This window comes from Anthonomus grandis, chromosome 16, assembly GCF_022605725.1.
Source record: "Anthonomus grandis grandis chromosome 16, icAntGran1.3, whole genome shotgun sequence".
Classification (NCBI taxonomy): Eukaryota; Metazoa; Arthropoda; class Insecta; order Coleoptera; family Curculionidae; genus Anthonomus; species Anthonomus grandis.
The window spans coordinates 13,217,602-13,237,469 of NC_065561.1; the positions used below are offsets into that span (position 1 = coordinate 13,217,602).

At 32.8% G+C, this 19,868-nt stretch overlaps 1 protein-coding gene and 1 non-coding gene across 4 annotated transcripts in view; both read right to left on the reverse strand.

Moving 5' to 3' along the window:
• Positions 1-915: 915 nt before the first annotated feature.
• The window catches only part of LOC126745843 (uncharacterized), a 119,593-nt gene continuing 100,640 nt past the window's right edge, over positions 916-19,868 (reverse strand). For 2 of the 3 annotated variants that reach the window (XM_050453866.1, XM_050453865.1), the window contains 4 exons: positions 5,036-5,292; positions 4,776-4,953; positions 4,576-4,716; positions 916-1,688 (listed from right to left, as the gene is read on the reverse strand). In XM_050453866.1, the coding sequence (XP_050309823.1) occupies positions 1,365-1,688; positions 4,576-4,716; positions 4,776-4,953; positions 5,036-5,292 (900 nt within the window). In that variant the 3' untranslated portion in view covers positions 916-1,364. The remainder of the gene's footprint in view (positions 1,689-4,575; positions 4,717-4,775; positions 4,954-5,035; positions 5,293-19,868) is intronic. The other variant, XM_050453867.1, reaches the window with a different exon arrangement.
• On the reverse strand, positions 5,357-5,428 carry Trnae-cuc (transfer RNA glutamic acid (anticodon CUC)). Its single transcript has one exon. It is a non-coding gene; the product is annotated as a tRNA-Glu (tRNA).

Sequence of the window (19,868 nt, forward strand, 5' to 3'; positions counted from 1 at the left end):
CAACTATCTCCGAACTTTTTGCGGAAAACCTCAGCTATTCCTCCAGACTTTTGTAAATCCATAGTTATGCAATAGGCTTCATCATACTCAGCTAAAGCAGTAAACAGATTTTGCTGCACTTTACAAGTCACCCCGTACTAACCCTTACAACCATTAGAATGCCAGGTCATGAATTAATCAATTGTCAAGTCTCTGTCTCGTGGTTTCGCTAATAAGGAGCCAATCGGTTAAAGTTAATGAATCGATCTTTAATCCCCGGCTTTTGTACTCTGTAAAGCACATCGGTGCTTGCTTCCAGCACTTTTTATGGCCCATTCCAAGATATTTGAAATTTCGATGACAGACCCTTCCGTCTCTAAGGATCATAGAGCCAAACCAAGTCACCGTTGTTGTACCTCTGGTCTCTAGCATTGACACCATATCCATTCTTCATAGGGTTGCTGGCATCTTGAACGGATATTCGCACTTGACTATGAGTGACATCCATTCTTCTACTTGTTTTCTTGATTCCAAGCGTCTTACAGATGTTCTGTAATAAGCTAAGTTCAAAATTTCGCCCTTGGTCTGAATGTAGCTCCAAAGGTACACCAAATCGGTAGATCTATATTAAGGCATCGACGATAGTAGAGGCTCTCTGGATTGGTAGAGAGTATGCCTCAACTCATTTACTTAAAGTATTTATCTTCTTCCTAGCATTTTCATTTAATAATATTTTAAACATTGATGAACCATTTTTCTCTAAAGCTCTCCATCCTTAAAGGTAAAAGTGATTAAATTAAAGTCAAAATTTGTTTTAAATATTCTTCTTTATTTCAAGCAATATTAATAATATTGTTACATTATACACGCTAAATCTTTGGTGTTCAATATAGAATACATTATTGACTTAAATAAGTTTATAATATTATAAGGTACAAGAACGTTTGACAATATTCACTATTTACTATAAGGCTAAACACTAAAATTTGACATTGCACATTTATATTAAAACTTTTTACAAGGCTTAAATTAAATTGACATGAAAACATATTAGTATGTAAATATACAAACAATTTACTTTATTTATGTAACTTGGTTACACATATGCTTAACATCCGGCAAGAGACAAAAATTAATAGGATCATATTATAAATTAATACTAAAACGCATTTGTATTCTAAACTTTCATATAGATAGATACCTTTGCTGCAGTCAACATAAAATTTAAGCGTAAGTACCTATTAAACAAAAAAATGGCATTTTCTTTGGTACAACCTTCTTAAACAAATAATCAAATATCACATTTAAAAACAAAACTAGACGACACACGATACTTATTATTATTTACATAATTTACATTCAGGTTTTTAAATAATACATGGTATTTAAATATAAAAATAATTTTCATAATCGGCATAAGAAGATTGTCCAGGGTTGCCCTTTTCTTTACTTTTGACGTTGTTATTACATTCGAAAACTTTTAATTCCGTACTGAAACTTTTTACAATGGGTGGTTCTTTTTCTTTTGGTTTCGCTTGATTGTATTTTTCGGGTTGTAATGTTTCTTCTGTGGTCGGAGTTTTCTTCCAAGGTACTAACGACATCGAAGACTTTGATAGTTGTGTTACAGCTGTATTGTGGTTACTGGCCGAAGTACTTTTAAATAGTCTCGAAGTCGGTAGAGGTGGAAGTTCTGACATCCAAAAGATCTGGAAACCGATTAATAACGTTATTAAAACTGATTTATGTAAAGTACAGTACGGTACATCTGAAGAACTAGTGATATTTTTATTGGCACTGTCAGATAATAAATGAAAATATTTAGGGTAGATTTTGAAAGTTTCACCTATTAAATGAAAATGTCTATACTAATAACTGAAAATTTCTCCTTTTTATAACTATCTGGCTATTTCCATTTAGTAAAGTATCGAGATCTTCTGGAGGAAAAATTGAGGGCTAAATCTAAACGTTTATCTCGATATATCAAATGCATAAAACCGAAACAACAAAATCGTTTATTTAAGATCAATCAAAATCTAATTTACAGAACAAAAATGGATACTAGAGCTGTTCACATCGGCCAAGATACGCCGAGTTAACAGTGACTATTGTTACTAATATTACTAAATAACATATTAGCTGAGGAACAAAAAGAACAACACAAGAAGGCTCATCAAGGGTGCAAGGAACCCTTGATAGATTCAGTCATCCCGCAACAAGCTTAGAAGCAGAAAATAAACATTCCAATTAACAAAGGCAGTGTATTTGTCGTAAACAAGAAGGCATTTGATAGTGTCCATTGACTTGTGGAGGTCGTACGAATCTAAAGTTACTGTACTAATACATCGACAATTATTTCTTTTCTTGCAACAATGATGAAGCATTGGCGAACAAACTTGCCTCTAATAATAAGATATCAATTCGTAGGAGAATCTTCCACCAAGGTGATTCCTTCAGTCCACTATGGTTCTGTCTCGCTATGAATCCACTCTCCACTATGCTAAATCAAACCAATTACGGCTTTAAAATCACAGGCAATAGGAATCTCACCTTCTCTATACGGATGATATCAAACCTTACGCAAGAAAAGAAAAGCAAATGCAACACTTATTAAATATCACACAAAGATTTTCAAATAACATACTTAAGGAGTTTGGATAGGAGAAGTGTAAAAGGATAAATATCGAAAAGGGAAAGATTGTTAACGGAGATATCATGTTGCCGAAAGGTGACATCATAGAAGTCACAGAGGTGAAACTTATAAGTATCTAGTCAATCTATCAATACTTGAATAGAGAAACAATATACAAGAATAATAAAAGAGCTACTAAGATCGGAGCTACATATTGATAATCTAGTTCAAGCAATAAACACCTACGTCACAAGGGGCATTACGTATTTATGCGGTGCACCTAAGCGGACTAACAGGAAATTGAAAGCTATCCAAAGATTCATAAGAACCCTGATGACAACAAATTTCAAACACCATACACTGTCTTCTACCTTTAGAACAAGTTTATCAAGAAAACGAGGTGGAAGAGGGCTAACCAACATCAGCAATCTAAATTCTCGAAAAGTGAGAGAATTTTTCTCTATAAACTACCAACGCTAACAATAACTACTCATTGCACCAAAAGCATACTTTAAAATAGAAAGAAAAATAGACCCGAATGGAACTCCATGATAGACATCATATAATATAACCTTTACCAACCACAGATTGATCAAGATGCATCAAATAGGTGGCTTTGATACAGAAATTTCTTTCTAGAAACAGATTTGCGTTGGGTATGCTGGTAATCAATACTTGTAAGAAATTTATTTCTAGAGAGCCGAGCATCCAGACCGACAAACGTAGAAAGTGTTCATCGAACTTCTAAGACTATCCAGAACGTAATGTGTGTAGTGTGTGTAATGGGGATTATCTAGGATGACTACCAAAAGCCTAGAAGAGAGCTTCGTCAAAATAGCTTACAATATAACTTTTCATAGGTGTTAAAACTAAGACTAAGTTGATCTTTTTATTGTGTTTACACTGAAAATTTTCGCTGTAGCGAGTTCTTAGAGGAAGTATCTAACTTCAAACATTATCGTCCCTCAACACTTCGATAGAGTAAAAATAGAGAAAAATTAGATCTAGAACTGCAGGCAGATGCTAAAGGCTGAATACATTCAATTTTATTGTCAATGTTTCAGAGAATTGGGTAGGTAGGTTTCGGGCTAGGATTGATTACGATAGTAATACAAATGCCTGTCAAACTGGAGATTGCGGAAATGGTGTGGAATGTGTCGGTAATGGAGGAGCTTTTTCAGTAACATTGGTGGAAATTACAATAAAAGGAGTTGGTGGACATTTACGACATTTAGTTGGTTGATCGATTTAACGTTAAGGTTTCTGTAAGTATCGTAGTAATTGAAAAAGCCTTTATCACATTTATTTTAAATTTTACAGATTCAACACATCAATGGCACCGGCGACTGTTTTACCGCTGAATGTGAATAAGATGTCAATGCAGTCTGTCCTGATTAATTCGAACAAAGAGATTATGCTTGCTTCTCGTCATATGCTAAGTTTAATAACGATTAATTCATTAATGATAATTAGTCCATTGGTTCCTTTAAAATTTCAGATGACTACACTAGTGTGAACACATGTACACCCGATGCATGTGAGGTCAATTTAACCCAAGTTTGATAAAATCTTGGAATTTTTGTATTTCTTCTTTCAACAATCTTTCTCTGTATTCTTGGAATTAAGTTTTTAAATTTCTTATCTGATAAAATTAGTAAGAAATAACACCCATTACCCATAAACATTAGTATGACCTAAACCGTTCATAACCCCATGCTCTGCTACTGAATATTTAAATCTGTCCAAAAAGAAGCTCATTCTTGGATTGAGGACTGCTAAAAAAATTCTTACTCCTCTCAAAACACTGATTGGAGTAATTAGGATTGGATCAAAAATGTAGTATCTGCATCGATTTTGTAATAATTATTTTGTTTTGAAATAAACGGGAAGAACGAAAGAGATGTAGTAAATAATAATTAAAATGTAATAAGAGACATTAGTAGTAGCTTTTGTATATGTCTCACCTTTCTTCTGGATAGCGGTAAGTAATCAGGATTCTTCCTGACCAAAAAGTGACACTCGTGAGACGGTAACCAGGTTTGTTGCACTTGCAGAGGTCGGTCATCTGGATGTAATTTCCTCTGTTGCTCTCTCTCTGGATTCACCTAAATATTCAATAACAAAATTGTTGAAGCTATTCTATATTTTTTTAAAATATGCTAACCTCATAAAGGGAGAACTGTTCCACTCTCTCCTTGCTGTTGTAACAGTTGAGCAAAAGGGCAATTAGTTCGTCCACGGTAGTTCTGGCGCTGATCAGTAGTGACTTGTATTGTGAGTTGCTATTTAGGACCGAGTCGTGAACTTTCACTAAACCGCCTCGACGGGTCTGGAGTGAAAATCTACAATAACAGCCTTACTTTAGTTAAAATCTTAATTTTACGATTGCGTTGAAAATAAATTTACCCAAAGCGTTGAACTTACTTTGAATCGCCTTTCGGATGGCAACTTTGCAAAACCGCAGGTCTCGCTTCCTCATCTAACGCCAAATGGGTGCGAACTCCCGCTTTCCTAACAGTCACTTCCATACTCAAGTAAAACAACTTTGGATCCCGATGTTTCATTTTGTATTTTCCGAGAAGTGTGCCCACGACTTCCTTGCAGGTCGTCTGGAAGGTGATGCTCAGAGTTTTGTACTCGATGTCTGGTCGTAGGCATCTTGCGTAGACTTTGATCGTGGTCTGTAACAATATAATATTTTATTATTTAATTTGTAAAGTAAAAAGAAATGGGAAAAAAAAATTATTCCGGTACCGGGAATCGAACCCGAGCCTCCTGGGTGAGAGCCAGGTATCCTAGCCACTAGACCATACCGGATATATGAAGAACGAGAGTGACAGTCAGTTTTATCACGATCTGTTGCAAAAAGAGCGGTTTACGTTTACGTCACGAGATTACGTTATTGGAATTATTCATTAATATTAATTAAGGTGTATTTTGAATGCTTACATTCTATTAAAATATTATACATGATGCATCCGATATCCTAGAGTCTGTAAGTGTTTTGATATTTAAAAAAATGTAGATGGGAAGAAATAAGAACTAAAAACCAATTTTCCAAATATTTTTAAAAGGGCCATTAATGAGCACCAGGGGTGCGTTCAGAAATCGTTACCTCGCGGTAAAGGTTGTACGCGGAGCTATTTACATCTGTGGTTGTACTATAATTTAGGGTGATACAAAAGCCGTTCAAAAATATATTGGGTAAATGTTATAACCGAGCCATCCAAAATATATGGATGATAATTAGTAGAGCTTTAGTAGATTTTTGTAATTATGTTGTTTTGGCACTTCTATATCTTCTACTCCTTTTTGGCTTTGATATTTCAAGATAGGATTTTCTAAACGGGTTTGCTGGATAACAAAATAAACCTACAAAACATATAGGATTATAATATGTATCTAAAAGACGAGAAGGGCAATAAAAATTTTCGATGGCTAATTTTGCCAAGTTTACTTGCTACAAAAAATGAAGACTAGGTATTAATATTAAGTATTTGTTAACTATATTTTTTATGTAAACAAATAAATAACACAGTATTGATCTGTTAATATATGTATAACATATACATATATTAACAGTATTTATCAATTTTATTTATAAATACTATTATATATTTTTCGAACGAATTTCTCGCGACTTATGGGATATTCTTTTGAAGACATTTAACGTTATTGATAGAATTGAACATCATTTTTTTGATGCAGAAAATGCAACATTTTTTTCTTAGGTCTCTTTAAAAAAAACTCCATAGAGTAGAAGGTTTATCAGTCAGCAGCCTCTTGAATTTGTGAAGTGTATGGTATATTGAAGTACACCAGTCAGTTGGTCATTTTCCTGTGTTTCATATTAGCTTGTGAAATAGGTAAACAAATTGTACGCTCGTTTTTCCCAACATTTGAAAAAGTATCGATTCCTGGGGATAAACCTGACCATAAATTCTTTAGTCGTGTCTGTTCGTTCCTGTACAGATCTGCACAGTAGATACTCCATGTTTCTAAGATCTCACCGATATCAGTTTTTAGATTTCCAAAACATTACCACTTCTGTGGTTTAAACTCTCTTTTAGCGGTTTTATTTAATTTTTTTTAATAAGTCCCTATAAGGGTCAATTCTGTTTCCATGTTACATACATTGTCGATTTGACTTGCGGCATTGTCTTTGGACTTCTTTTGACAAACTTCTATAGGCATGGGCTATGTCTGCTTCCCGCTTAATATTTTTCCTATGTTGAATTAAATCCTACGTGTGATGAGTTGGTTCATATAATGTATAATTTTTTACATTTCCAACTTTTTTCAGAATCGGTTTCTATTTGATCCGGGTAGAATTTATTATCCACCTGAAAATCCTGGATTTTTGATCACTACTTTAAAATAAAGTAAGTTCAGAACTAAAAGTTGGTGAGTGATTCCACAGTCTGCTGTGGTGGAAGTTTTACAGTGTGTCGCCGATGATTTCCATCGTTGTTTAATAAAAATGTAGTCCGAAGCTTTGCCATTAAAATCCCCAGGATGAATAGTAAGTTCACGGTTTGGGATAGTGGTGAGGATCTCCCTAAGACAACCGTAGAATGTATCTATATGTCTGCTTCTTGGGATGTTGGTGCATAGATTTTGAGGCTTGAATTTTAACATGAATTATTCTGTCGTCCTTTTGTATACAATAACGAAGTTATTTAATTTCGGTGTACAATTATTGCAAAACTATTCGTGCTCGTATTTTCTGGGCCTGAACAGTAGACCATGTTGCCTTCAGCGGTTCTGAAGTGTCCATTACCTTCCTAATGTGTTTCTGATAGTCTTAAAATATCCAGATCATAAGTTTCCATTTCTCTCTTTATGATTTGCAGTTTTTAATGATGTTGAACCAGCTCCCGGATGTTTCAAGTCACATTTTGTTTTTGTCTTACGGAGGTTTATACAACGTACCCAAGATAAGAAGGGCCAGTACAGGGATCTCCGTAACCATAAGAGATAGAAATTTGCTTAAATGGGAAGCATTTAGCGGCTTTGGGTGCTTAATAATATGTCGCTTTAAAATCTAAAAAAATCCGAGTAGTTCCGGAGATATCTAAAAAAAAAACAATTTATCGAGAAAAAAAATCAAACTTATTATATTATTATTTCGAGTTTATTACAAAAGATTTTTGAAAATAAATGACACTTTCTCCTAGCCACTTTTTTCGTTTCGTCTTCGGGTCACCATCATCAACTTTTTTTTTCAAATACTGACCTGGTTTTTCGAAATCAAATATTAAAAGTGCTTCTGACTCCGAATTCAACGGTATCACAAGTTGTAGTTCAATCATATTTTAGACCTTTTTTAAGCATTATTAAATATTTTGGATGCCTTAGAAGAAAGTATAGGCTTTGCAAACAAAATGGTACTCATAGAGATGTTTGAGGTTTGACATTAACTTGAATGAATTATTTCACTGTACAATTTACATATTTCAATTTATTTTAAACGCAAACTGAAAGAATAAGATGCGTTTAAAAAAAATTGTACCGAAAAATGTTATTTTCAATAGAAGAAATCACCAATATCTAGCCAAAGAAAATTCTCATGGTATGGTATTCTCATTCGGCTGGTATTGTGGAAAGAAGAATTTTAGACCCTTTCATTTACCACCATAATTTGGATTCTGAGCGTTACCCTGAATTACTGCAAAATGATTTAGAGGAAGCTCTAGATAATTTGCTTCTTGCAGAAATTCGAAATCATTGATTTCAACAAGATGAAGCACCTGCTCATAATGCGAGAGTAGTTAGAGACTATCTATCAACTAGATTTCTCAATAATGTGTTGGCATCCACGATAAGGAGATACTATTTATGCTTGGGAAATGAAGCAAATTTTTTTGACCTTCTACTATCGGCGCAGATTCTTTTATTTTGTAATTTTTAATTGGTTTTATTGGTTATTGTTTGTACTCATATTATGTATTGTTATTGTTTGTTAACGTTGCTGAATTGATTGATTAGCCAGCATTAAATTAGTTACAGTGAGTAGGCCTTTCAAGATTATTATTTTTCTAAATATTTTAGGCACAAAAACATGAAAAACCATGTCTCTATGACGACCATTTTGTTTCCAAAGTCTACTTTCTTCGTCTAAAACATGATTGCACCACAAATTGTGATATACCGTTAAATGCCGAATTAAAATCACTTTTAATATTTAATACCGAAAAGTCAGGTCCGTATTTAAAAAAAAGTTGATTATGAACATTCCCATCATCAAATGGGATGTCATATCATGACATATCGCAAGAGCGATAGTGCATTCAGCGAATTCTTCGACAATATTAACATCGCCCTTTTAAAACCCACCTAGTACAAGGACTTCGCCCTACTGATTACCAACGAAGGTTAGAGTTTATTGCATCCCTTCGGGTTTTATTTAATAACAATCCCTAGGTTTTGTTACAAATCTGTTTTACTTATGAAAGTAGATCCCATAATAATGGAATGGTTAATAGACATAATGCACATTATTGGTCTGAAAACAATGCCCGATGGATAATGGAAACTCGTTTGCCCACTATAATTGGCATAAACGCGTGGGCTGGTGTATTTAATGGCTATTTTATTGGACCATACTTTTATGAAAGTACATTAACTTCAGAGAGGTATTTAATTTTTTTTTTAATTCACAGTCTATAATATAACAAAAGAATAATAAAAATATCACAGCCTATATTCACATTGGTATGTAATTATGGATACGTCAGGCTGTGAAGCCTATCCATCACTTTTATCCCATCCACTAGAGACAAGCGTATCCGTAAAATGACGTATTGTTTGACATATTTTTACTCGAGTTTTTGGTGTTTATAGTTTTGACCTTCCACAATTGCTTCAACCAATTTTTATGCCTTGATTGTAAAGGGGTTCTCAGATCTCATAGAGGCCACTAAATTTAAAATATTGTCCTCATTGGCGCAAAGCTCGAAGGTAAAACCCTGGTTCTCCTCTATATATACTAGGAAACCTTTGTGTTCCAAATAATTTTGGCACTGACTATTAATTAAAAAGCCGCAATAATCACATTGAAAATATGTGGAACCCGGAGTCGAACCCAAACTCAATATTCTAAAAAGAATGGTACAAAATAACTGGTTCAAAAAAAAATTGGTAAAAATTCAAAAATAATAATTAAAAAAAAATAGCACAACAGATCAAAAATACGGCCATTAACCAACTTCTATCCGTGTTTTCCTTCCTACGTGAAACCTTTCGAGTCTCTTATTGGCTGATAGCAATCACGTGGTCACAACGGATCCGTAATTACGTATCAATGTGGATTCAGGCTTAGAAGACTGTCTACTATCTACTAATCTACTTTAGAGTTAAATTTAATGATTTGCCAACAAGATGGCGCTCCACCCCATAATGCCCAAATTATTCCAGATTATTTAGATAATTCTTTCTGGTATTTCTAAATGATTTAATTACTATTCTTATTAATAAGAAACTCCTATTTGCCGATGACCTCAAGATATTTTCCACTATCGTAAACATAAATGATTGTTATTCCTTGCAGAGCGACTTGAATTGTATTGGTTTGTGGTGCACTAAAAATTAAGTTTGTTATTGTGCTTAAATAATAATATTGTTATTAAAGAATAATAACAATAATGTATTTTATGCCTGATGATGCTCCGATAGGAGCGAAACACGTGTAGCTTTAAGAAATTGTATGGATTTGATTTGAGACCGTGACTTTGTGTTTTTACCTTTGTTTAGGAAGATTAAGATTGTGCTATAAATTGTTAAAATATAGTTTATACTATGATGTCGCGGAGAATATTTTAGTTTTAATTTATGTATGTCTTTATTAAAAATTGTTAAGTAAAATCTGTATTGTTGTGACATATATATTGTTTTATTATTTATTTTTATCTTAGCGGGCCAGCCCGCTCTCCAGATATGACCCCAACTGATTTTTTTGTCTAGGGTTATTTAAAGAATATTGTTTATTAACGACCATCCAATCATATTGAAAAGCTTAAAAACCAAATTCATGAAGCCTGTCGAACAATTACTTCTCCCATGATTACTGCAACTTGCACAACAGAAATCTCGGCGATATGAGGCTTGCGTGGATGCTGATGGAGCTCAATTTGAACATTTAATTAAATAATAAATTAAAATTTTGTAAAACAGATTAATATGATGTTAAAATATTGTATAACAAATAAATTACATTTAAAAAGAAACTTGCTATTTTAATTTTTGCAACAGAAGCATTTTAATTTAAAAATTGCTTACGTTGATGTTAACACACATGATTTTTTTATGAAATGGAATTAATAATTTTACAAGCGTACTAAACATTAGAAGAAATAATGGTGATGCCATTTGAAAAAAAAAGTGTGGGTGGTTTTTAGGGGATGAATTTTTCGGGGGTAGTTTTTTAAGTTTAAAAATAATTTTTATATTTGAAAATAAAAAAGTTACAGCCTGTGATATTGATTCTGGGATACCTTGTATAGTGCAGTGGTTTCCTGTTGCTTTCATACACTGCAGTACCCAGTCATGTTTGGAATATGGGAAATCCGATTCTAAACCATCGAGAAAAATATATCTTTTGCGCCTTAGCTCGGTAATGATGGATACTCCTGGCCTCCATCATTGGTTGATTCTAAACCTCAAGACAGGGTCGCTACTTCTGCTAGTTTTGCTGTATCCAGTAGGAATTGAGTTATTTGTCATGATAGGACTGCCTGAAGGGTTTCTACCCGCTACCTACACTACAATCCATAAGTATGCGTCTGGAATTTGGTCTTTTATTATGATTGTCATATTGAACTTATTGAGGCTGTACAAAGAAGATTCTTAAGATCACTTTTTTAATAATTTTTTTATAATTTTTTTCGTAATTATTACATCGATTCTAATGCTCATTCTGATGCTTTAACATTTTATAAGATCTTAAACGAATTTCCTGGCAACCATATAGCTGCGTTTGCATGGATGATGTGGTTATATCAACGTCGAGTGGTGGTTTAGAAGAACTATCTAAAGGTTCAACCGGGGTAGTTGACCGAATGATAAGTGTCAATAGCAGGAACAGCCTAGTGCTTAATGAGTCAAAAACTGAAATGATATTTTTTAGTCTTACCGATTTTAATAAATGCTTGCTTGTTAAAATGCATTACAAAACCATAGAACAAAATAAGGATGTCAAGTACTTAGGAATATTAATCGATGAACATCTTAGTTGGTCTTATCATGTAGATATGGTTTTAAAGGAATTATCAATTTATGCCTATGTGATCTGGCAGTTACGTAATAAAATCGATATTGGCCTGATACTTCTTTATTAATATGGTTATGTCCAGTCATGTTTGTCATATGGCATAATATGTTGAGTAACTGTTCTAGAAATGGTGAAGTTCTTACGGCCTAGAAAAAAATAATTAGAACTATTTTATTTAAGCCTTATACATTTCCTTGTAGAACACTCTTTCCAGACTTATTTTCAACTCGGTTATGCATATCAAACGTAACCTGTCTGACTATTCTTTGTCTAGAGGTAACTATGAACTCAGGGTTAACTTAAATGTGGATTTACCCAAACATAAATTAACCAAAGTGGCAGCCCAGTAGTTTTACCAATTAAATTATACAATAATCTTCCTATTGAAATACAAAAAATTAAGAAGGTTAATAATTTCAAAGCTTCATTGAAAAGAATTTTAATTAAAAATTCCTTTCATACGGTAACAGAATATTTAAATTGCAGCGTCTCGTCCTTACTCTCATAATTCGTATTTGTTTGTTTGTTAAAAGCTGTAGTTTTCTTATATTCTTGGTCTTTAGTTAATTGTAGATTTTTTAATGTTTTTTCTTAAGGCCTTTTAAAAGTTGTATGTTGAGGTCTTATAGTTTTATTTTTTGACATTATCCGATAGTTAGTTGAAATAAATATTTGAGTATTTGAAAATGGTTTCCAACTCTGGTTTTTTGTTTTTCACTCACTAGACGTTTCTGTAATGAAAAGTGCTTGGATCCATTCTATCAGCTTACGGTCATTCAAATAAAAAATGGCCAATCTTAGACTTCAACCTAAATTCCCTGTATAGTGTTAAGTTATTTTTGTGTGAAGTTTTTAGCTTTGTTAATAATTATTTGTGCTGATACATTTTTTTGTTTTCCTACTATTATTTTTGTAATATTTAATATTATTTTTTTAAATAGGCTCTGACGTATAATAAAATAATGTTTTTTGCAAATTCCATGTTTTTTTCTAATGAAGAAAAGGGCTTTCTGCCCTTATGTTAAGTTTTTTTCAATATTGAAAATTTTGATTAACAAGAAAAAAATGCAACAACAATGACAATCAATACAATAACTTACATGTATATTTTCCGCCTCTACCAAGAACAAAAATCCCTTTTTCCCAACACAGCTATCACAAACGAAATTTCCACTCATTTTTCACATTTAATTACTGATATTGAATACGACCGCGCCCACCAAACGAATGTCTTGTTAGTGAACCTTTCTCTAGAGACCAAAGAATAAAGGTGTCAACTAATCTATTAACAAACCGAAACTAAGTCCTAGAATTAGAAAATCAAAGTGGCGGGTCCTAGCTTGAGCTTTTCTATCGCGGCTTTTCCGGTTTTTAACGATTAAAAATAAAAAAAACCAAAAAATTTTGAAAGATAGTTCGGATTTTGATAATTAGTATAGTTTGAGAGGATATATTGGGCTTTTTGTTTTGGGCCAAAAATAGGAGAATTATGTAACTAAAATTAGCTACCGGTAGTGATTAAATTTTATGACTTTTTTAAAACACTATACTATTACATAAATATTATCATGACCAATATGTATTAAATTTAATAACCTAATAATTTTTTTTCAAACTATTTTTATTGACAAACCAGATATTTTTAAATCTGTACCCAGCCAGACGTAAAAAGCTTTTCAACTCTTTGATTTTTAAGTATGACAACAAAAATGTAAGACGAACAGATGGACGCAGCGGGACGCCTATTTTTAGGCTTTTTAAGGTGCTTTTAGTAAACACTTTTTAAAGCTTTTGCATAACGCAAATAAACTGTATTATCTTATTCCTATGACAATCTAAAAATGGTGCCCATTTAATTCGCCTTCCCATGCTTTTCCCTTAAACAATACCATTCTCTCAGTATAAAAACTGGTCTCCTTTTATAACAGGTCAATTAAAATAAATTATAAAAATTAATTCTTTTTAATATTTATTTACACCGATAAATGCAACAATGGCGGCAACTTTCTATCATTGTTGATTGTGCAAACATGATCCATATAGGTACTTACGACTCATTTAAAAATATCTACCACCATTGTTTCTTGTTTTTTTTTCTCTTGAATATTTATTAAATTAGGTATTGCTTTACACAACAACGAAAGTGTGGGTAAATTGGTGTATTATATTTTTTTTAAACGGATGTAATTATGAGTTTTTGTACTACAAAGAAAGCCGTTTTTGGTGCAAAAAGAGCACCCAAATCCATCTTCTTTTATTATCGAAAACCCTATATTTTACGGTTTGACCAAAATGGCAAGTGTACTTCCTACTCGAATAAATTCAATGGTGACAAAACGGTGGGTTCCGAGGGTACTTTAAATAATTTTGAATGAGTGGCATTGTACCATCGAAGTGTGGGTAAGTGAACATTTCCTGTTTGGTACTTAGTAACCAATCGGAGACCATTGTGCAATTTTATTATTTTGGCTTTCTTTATTATTTTCTGCGTTCTGAAAAATTAATGCGCAAAATGCGGAAATACTTTGAAACATTAACGGCACACACTTGTTTTTACCACCTTATTAGCAATCTCGTCTTCAGTTTCTTCGTATACGACTTTCCATCAAAGCGCAGGCAAAAAATGCGTGTACTGTACTGAATACCAGTACCATTAGTGTATGCCCATTTTCTGGTCTTTAACGAATTACATGAAAGACGTTTGAAAAAACTTTATTGCCAAGTCATTTCAACAGATCAACCTGGGATTACTTAAACGAAGAGAGTGAATCGAATTTTCTATAAAAAGAATCAATTTCTATATAGAAACTATTGAAGAATTGTCTATTTAAATATATATAATGGCCTACTTAGACAGGAATGTTGATAAAAAACAATATTTTACTTCAAACCAGTTCTTTCAGCTGTACTAGAGAAAGTAGTGAAAATAAAGCAAAAAGAGTTACACTCTGAATTAGTTCAATATATAGCATGTCCCTAGCTCACCTGTTTAACTTCATAGTGGAAGTAAACGTAAATGTCTCTCTATTTTGTGTATTCTCAGCAGCTACGATAATCTATCACAAATTTTTAACAAGTAACTAGTTTCACATACTTTTGGAGGATACACTAAATTTCCTGTAGTACATGCATTTCAAGAACATCCTTGATAAACACATTATTTAAAGTGTAGGTACAAGTAATGGCATTATTATTTAGGGTAAATTGCATACATGCACATTTACCACACTTACCTACTAGCTTTTTAAGTTGCACAATTTTGCAACATACAGAATTCATAAAACTTGACAATCTTCAATGAGTCAATGTTGCTGTAGTAACAAAGCCCTTAGAAGATGCTTCAAATACAACTCTAGCTTTGGGAGTTCCATTGTCGTCTTTGACAACACAATGGTGAGAAATATAATTATTATGAAAAGTTGTTAGAAGAGGTACAAGGTATCAGGTGGTCTTAATTCAAATAAGGTAATCATGATACAAGGTACAAGATGTAGATTTCTAATCATTCGGTTTTCCAACAAATTGAAACATCTCAAAGCTTGATGTCTGGTATCACCTAAATCAGGATAAGCTTGTTTAAAAGGAAGACAAACTATATAACGTTGTCAGATTTTTGAGAATAAGTAGAAACAAATAAATCTTCACAGTCCTTTGCCAATTGGGATTAGTACTTTGTACATAGGGACTCAATGACATAAATTCGTGGGTGGAAGTATTATGAATAATCTCAGAAATAAAGGAACATCTAGAAACAAATCAACATTATGGGGTAAACCAAAACTGTCTGCTGATTCAAGACCTTTCAAATATTTCCACTTGGCCCAGTTGCGGCCAATAGTTTTAGCTTAACAGTACCCAATGATGAAACTGTAGGCATATTATTTATGTCTTGAATAGAAATATGGCTGGGGTTAATGGGTAAATCAAGTCGCTTTACGCAAGATAAAGTAACAAAATTGGTTACACTAGCACAATGAAACACGGAACGACAATGCAGCAAATTTTGGTTAATATTGTTCACTGATATTTCAGCTGTTGCAAACAAAGCAAATGGGAAATCACACTTGGGAACAACAGCATTAACGGTAAGGGGTTCTTTAAGTTATAAAGCGGTGGACCCAGAAAAACAGTAACGCCAAAATCAGAAAAACGGTAAGCCGATGATCATCAACTTCAATTCAACAAAAAATAAAAAACATAATGAGAAGTCTGGAGGAGAAAAGCAAAAATTATGGACTAAAGTTTAATAGGAATAAGACAAAATTATGACAATTGACAAAGCACAGAACAATACATTAAAGTAATTAGGTGCTTCGAAGCAGTCAACAGTTTACCTGGGGTCTCTCACAACAAACGAAGAATGATGTATCAGAAAGAGATCTAGAAGACTTACTATTGCAAGAACAGCTCTGATGAAACTGGTAATAATATGAAAAAAATTTAATTTATTAATACGTAATAGTGTTTCTTGAAAAAAGTTCACACAACTTGGTTTCACGACATTTAGGGACACGTGAAGAGAAACAGTTGAAACACATGCGCTTTATTTCACAAAGGAATATCTTGCTGAAACATGCACATCTCAGCAAATCTGTAACATTTTCTGAGGGGATGTGAACCTGGTTTACAGAACAAACATCCATTGACAAATTTGTAAGAAATACTTAAGAAAGTAAGACACCTTTTATATTTTTAATGTTGCAGATAATACCATTGATTGCCGCCCGAAATAAGAGAGGTCCAAGATGGAGGAACCCTGTGGAGCAACTGAGGTACTTTTAAAGGCTTCTTAATTTCAACATTCTGAAATCTGTCAGATTGCATTAAGTTATTAGAACAATATATATAGAGACATTTAGGTCTGATAGAGATTTTAAAGTTCTACAGTATCTTACCCTATCGAAAGCCTTCTCGATATCCTATATATAACATTAACCTAAGATTTTATATTGATGGCCTTATGGACATATTGGCAGAAGGAAGCTTGATTTGTAAAACTGATTTTTTCGTTAAAACTCGTATTGACATGATTTTGTGCTCTCTGAAATTTCATCAGATAGACGCTCAAAGATGATTTCACTAAAAAAACTTAGAAATGGTCTTTCCTTTCATGCCTAGAACCAGATTTGGGTATAGGAATCATATTTCACTTATTTGGATAAGTTGAAGTTTTAAGGAAAAACATCTTAAAGTTGTTAATAAATGATCACGACAATTTTTTAATATGTAAGCTAGAATGCCATCTGGGCCAATTGCCTTGTTTCCCTTAATTTGTTTAGTTGCTGTTGATGGCATTTGAAATTTCATACACATAATTTAACTGATCACAAAAGAAACATATGGGCTTAGTTAGCAGGAAAGAAACGAAGAAACTGGCAAACTCATCTACCACTTCAGTACTTGAGCAAACTCTGCCCTCAAGAGATTATGAAGAGATTTGGAAATTATCCAACCATACTGGTCTATAAAAGTAGAATAGAAAGGACTTCAAGAACTGTCTGTAACCCTATTAACATTTGTGAAAAATTAAAGGTGGTACAGTTCTGAGAGCCAAAGAGATGGTATATTAATAAAAAAAATGCTTTTATGATATCGAATCTAGAAGTTGACACCACCCTGCAATTTCTCGGACGTTCTATAGTATTAAAGAAAACACTTAAAAATGGATGGTGATTGTCAACAAGATCCAGGGAATCATCTATTCACCTGAAAACGATCAAAAGGTTCAATTATGATATGATTTTTTTGATGTAAATTGTTGAAAGAAATAAAAGATTCTAAAATGCCCAAACAATCGTTATAGGAAATAAGACTCGTATAACCAGGTATGTTAAAATCCTAGCATATACATCAACTAGTTTCTCCCTAATTTGATGTCCATACCTCTATGGATACAAATCTGTATCGAAAGATATAAAAGTAACAACCCTGTAAATAACATTTTATTTTTTCATTCATCGATTACTAACCATAAGTTTATTTTTGGTATTTAAATGAAATCAGTTAAAAAGTTTGTCAACCATTAATTAAAGATACTTTTTAGAGTTTGCTGTTGAACGAGAAATAGCGGAATATAAGGAAAGTGATGGAACCAGCTTATATAAATAGTTAAGCCTTAAATTAAAATTTAAAGTTTTACTTGCTACATCGTATATTCAAGGGCTGAATAATGTTATAATCCAAGTTGATCCATACTGCTTCTCCTATATGAATTTACAACAGGATTCCCTAGATCACCTGATAAAAAGCATGCCCAGGCGACCGGGAGAACGTAGTCAAGGAGATTTGGGTTTTTTACTTTGTATATTCAGCTAAAAGTTACATTATTTGCCTTGTAACAAATTGGAATTAAAAGTTTAGATATATGTAAATAGTTCAAAATAATTAAATTAATATACAGATTTTTGGAAAACACTTTTGGCAGTTTAACTAGAAGAACTTTTAAATTGTTTTTGACTTTGAATTTTTTCTGATTACAACTTTTTAATATATTTATAAACAGGCGCAAATATACCATCTGTTCTTCTAGTCCGAAGCTGCGACAAGGTTGGAGCAAGAGGCGGACATACTTCGCGACGTCTCGGGGCACACGTAGGAAGTTGGCGAATGTTCCGGAATAGTGATCCATTTTATATCTCTAAAGAGTCCTAAAGAGTCCTCACCGCTAGGATTTTAATAGTCATTGTGTTTAATATGTACGTGTATAATCAGTTGACTCAGTTGACTCAAGTGTTTTAACTCCCAATTAAACGGACAGTAAAATCGCTACAAAATTAATTTATTCTATTTCAAGTTAAACAGTTTTTGGAGGTTTTTATATTGATACAATTGTTACTGTTTTCTATAGATGTTCTTCAGGTAATAAGAAAGACTTACTAATAAATATTTTTTTAAAACATTAGTTACCTAGTCTAGAAGTTCATAAAACTTAGTAATCTGATTGAATTTACCTATTCGGTAGGTTTACTTACTTAAGGGGTTTTGTACTAAATACTATCTTATGATGGGACCAGAGGAGTATTAGTTGAAATAGAAAGAAGGAAATCCAAAAGTATTTAAAAAGCTGGTTTAGAGTTGACATTTTGCTCACACTCAGTGTCCATTTGAAACTTCATTCTCCATGATATATACCATAATATAATCAGTAGAGAAGGTTAATATTATTTCCATGATAATAATTAATTAGGGTTATCTAAATTAACCATATTTATTACCTTTACTCATCCCTGATTGATATTTAGAGAAAAACAGCAACATGTAGGAATATAAAAAGAAAGCATAGCTTATTAGAGACACAAGACCCAAGACAATACCATTAAAAGACAGAAGAGGAATTAAATCTATCATCCATCCCAACGATAGCAAAAAATCGAATTATTGAGGTTAAAGAGAGAAAAAAAGAGCATATAGGGAGGATAAAAATAAACATATGAATGAAAAATACTAAGAACTAGAAAGGCATGCAAACCGTTATGAATCATAACCGTTATGAATAATAAAGGATGAGAATCAGCACATTATAAATGATATATGAAAGGGATTGAAGGAAAAACCAAAGTATATAGATTTTAACTGTTAGACTGTGGAAAAACTGCCAAACACTGTACACAGGTGATCCCCAGGATATAGATTACCATGAGTTTACAAATTTATACAAATCTTAGTTACTAGTAGTATGGAAATCATAAAATATAAATAATGTAATATTCAAATTAAAATCCTGTGGTTACTTTAAAAGTTATAAATCGTGATCTACATGTACACAACATATTGAATGTATAAAAAGAAACATAACCCAGCAAGAATATGACGGGGGAACTGGGATTGAAGGGTGTTTTCTATACCATAAAAGTTTGAAATGTGATACTTAAGGCCGGAAATAGTCATTTTGTTTTAAGGCTCGCACGTGCACTATGGGGCACACCTGAACAAGCCATTATATCATTTTTTTAGGGCTGAATTCAAACCAAAGAAATTTCGATTTTTGAT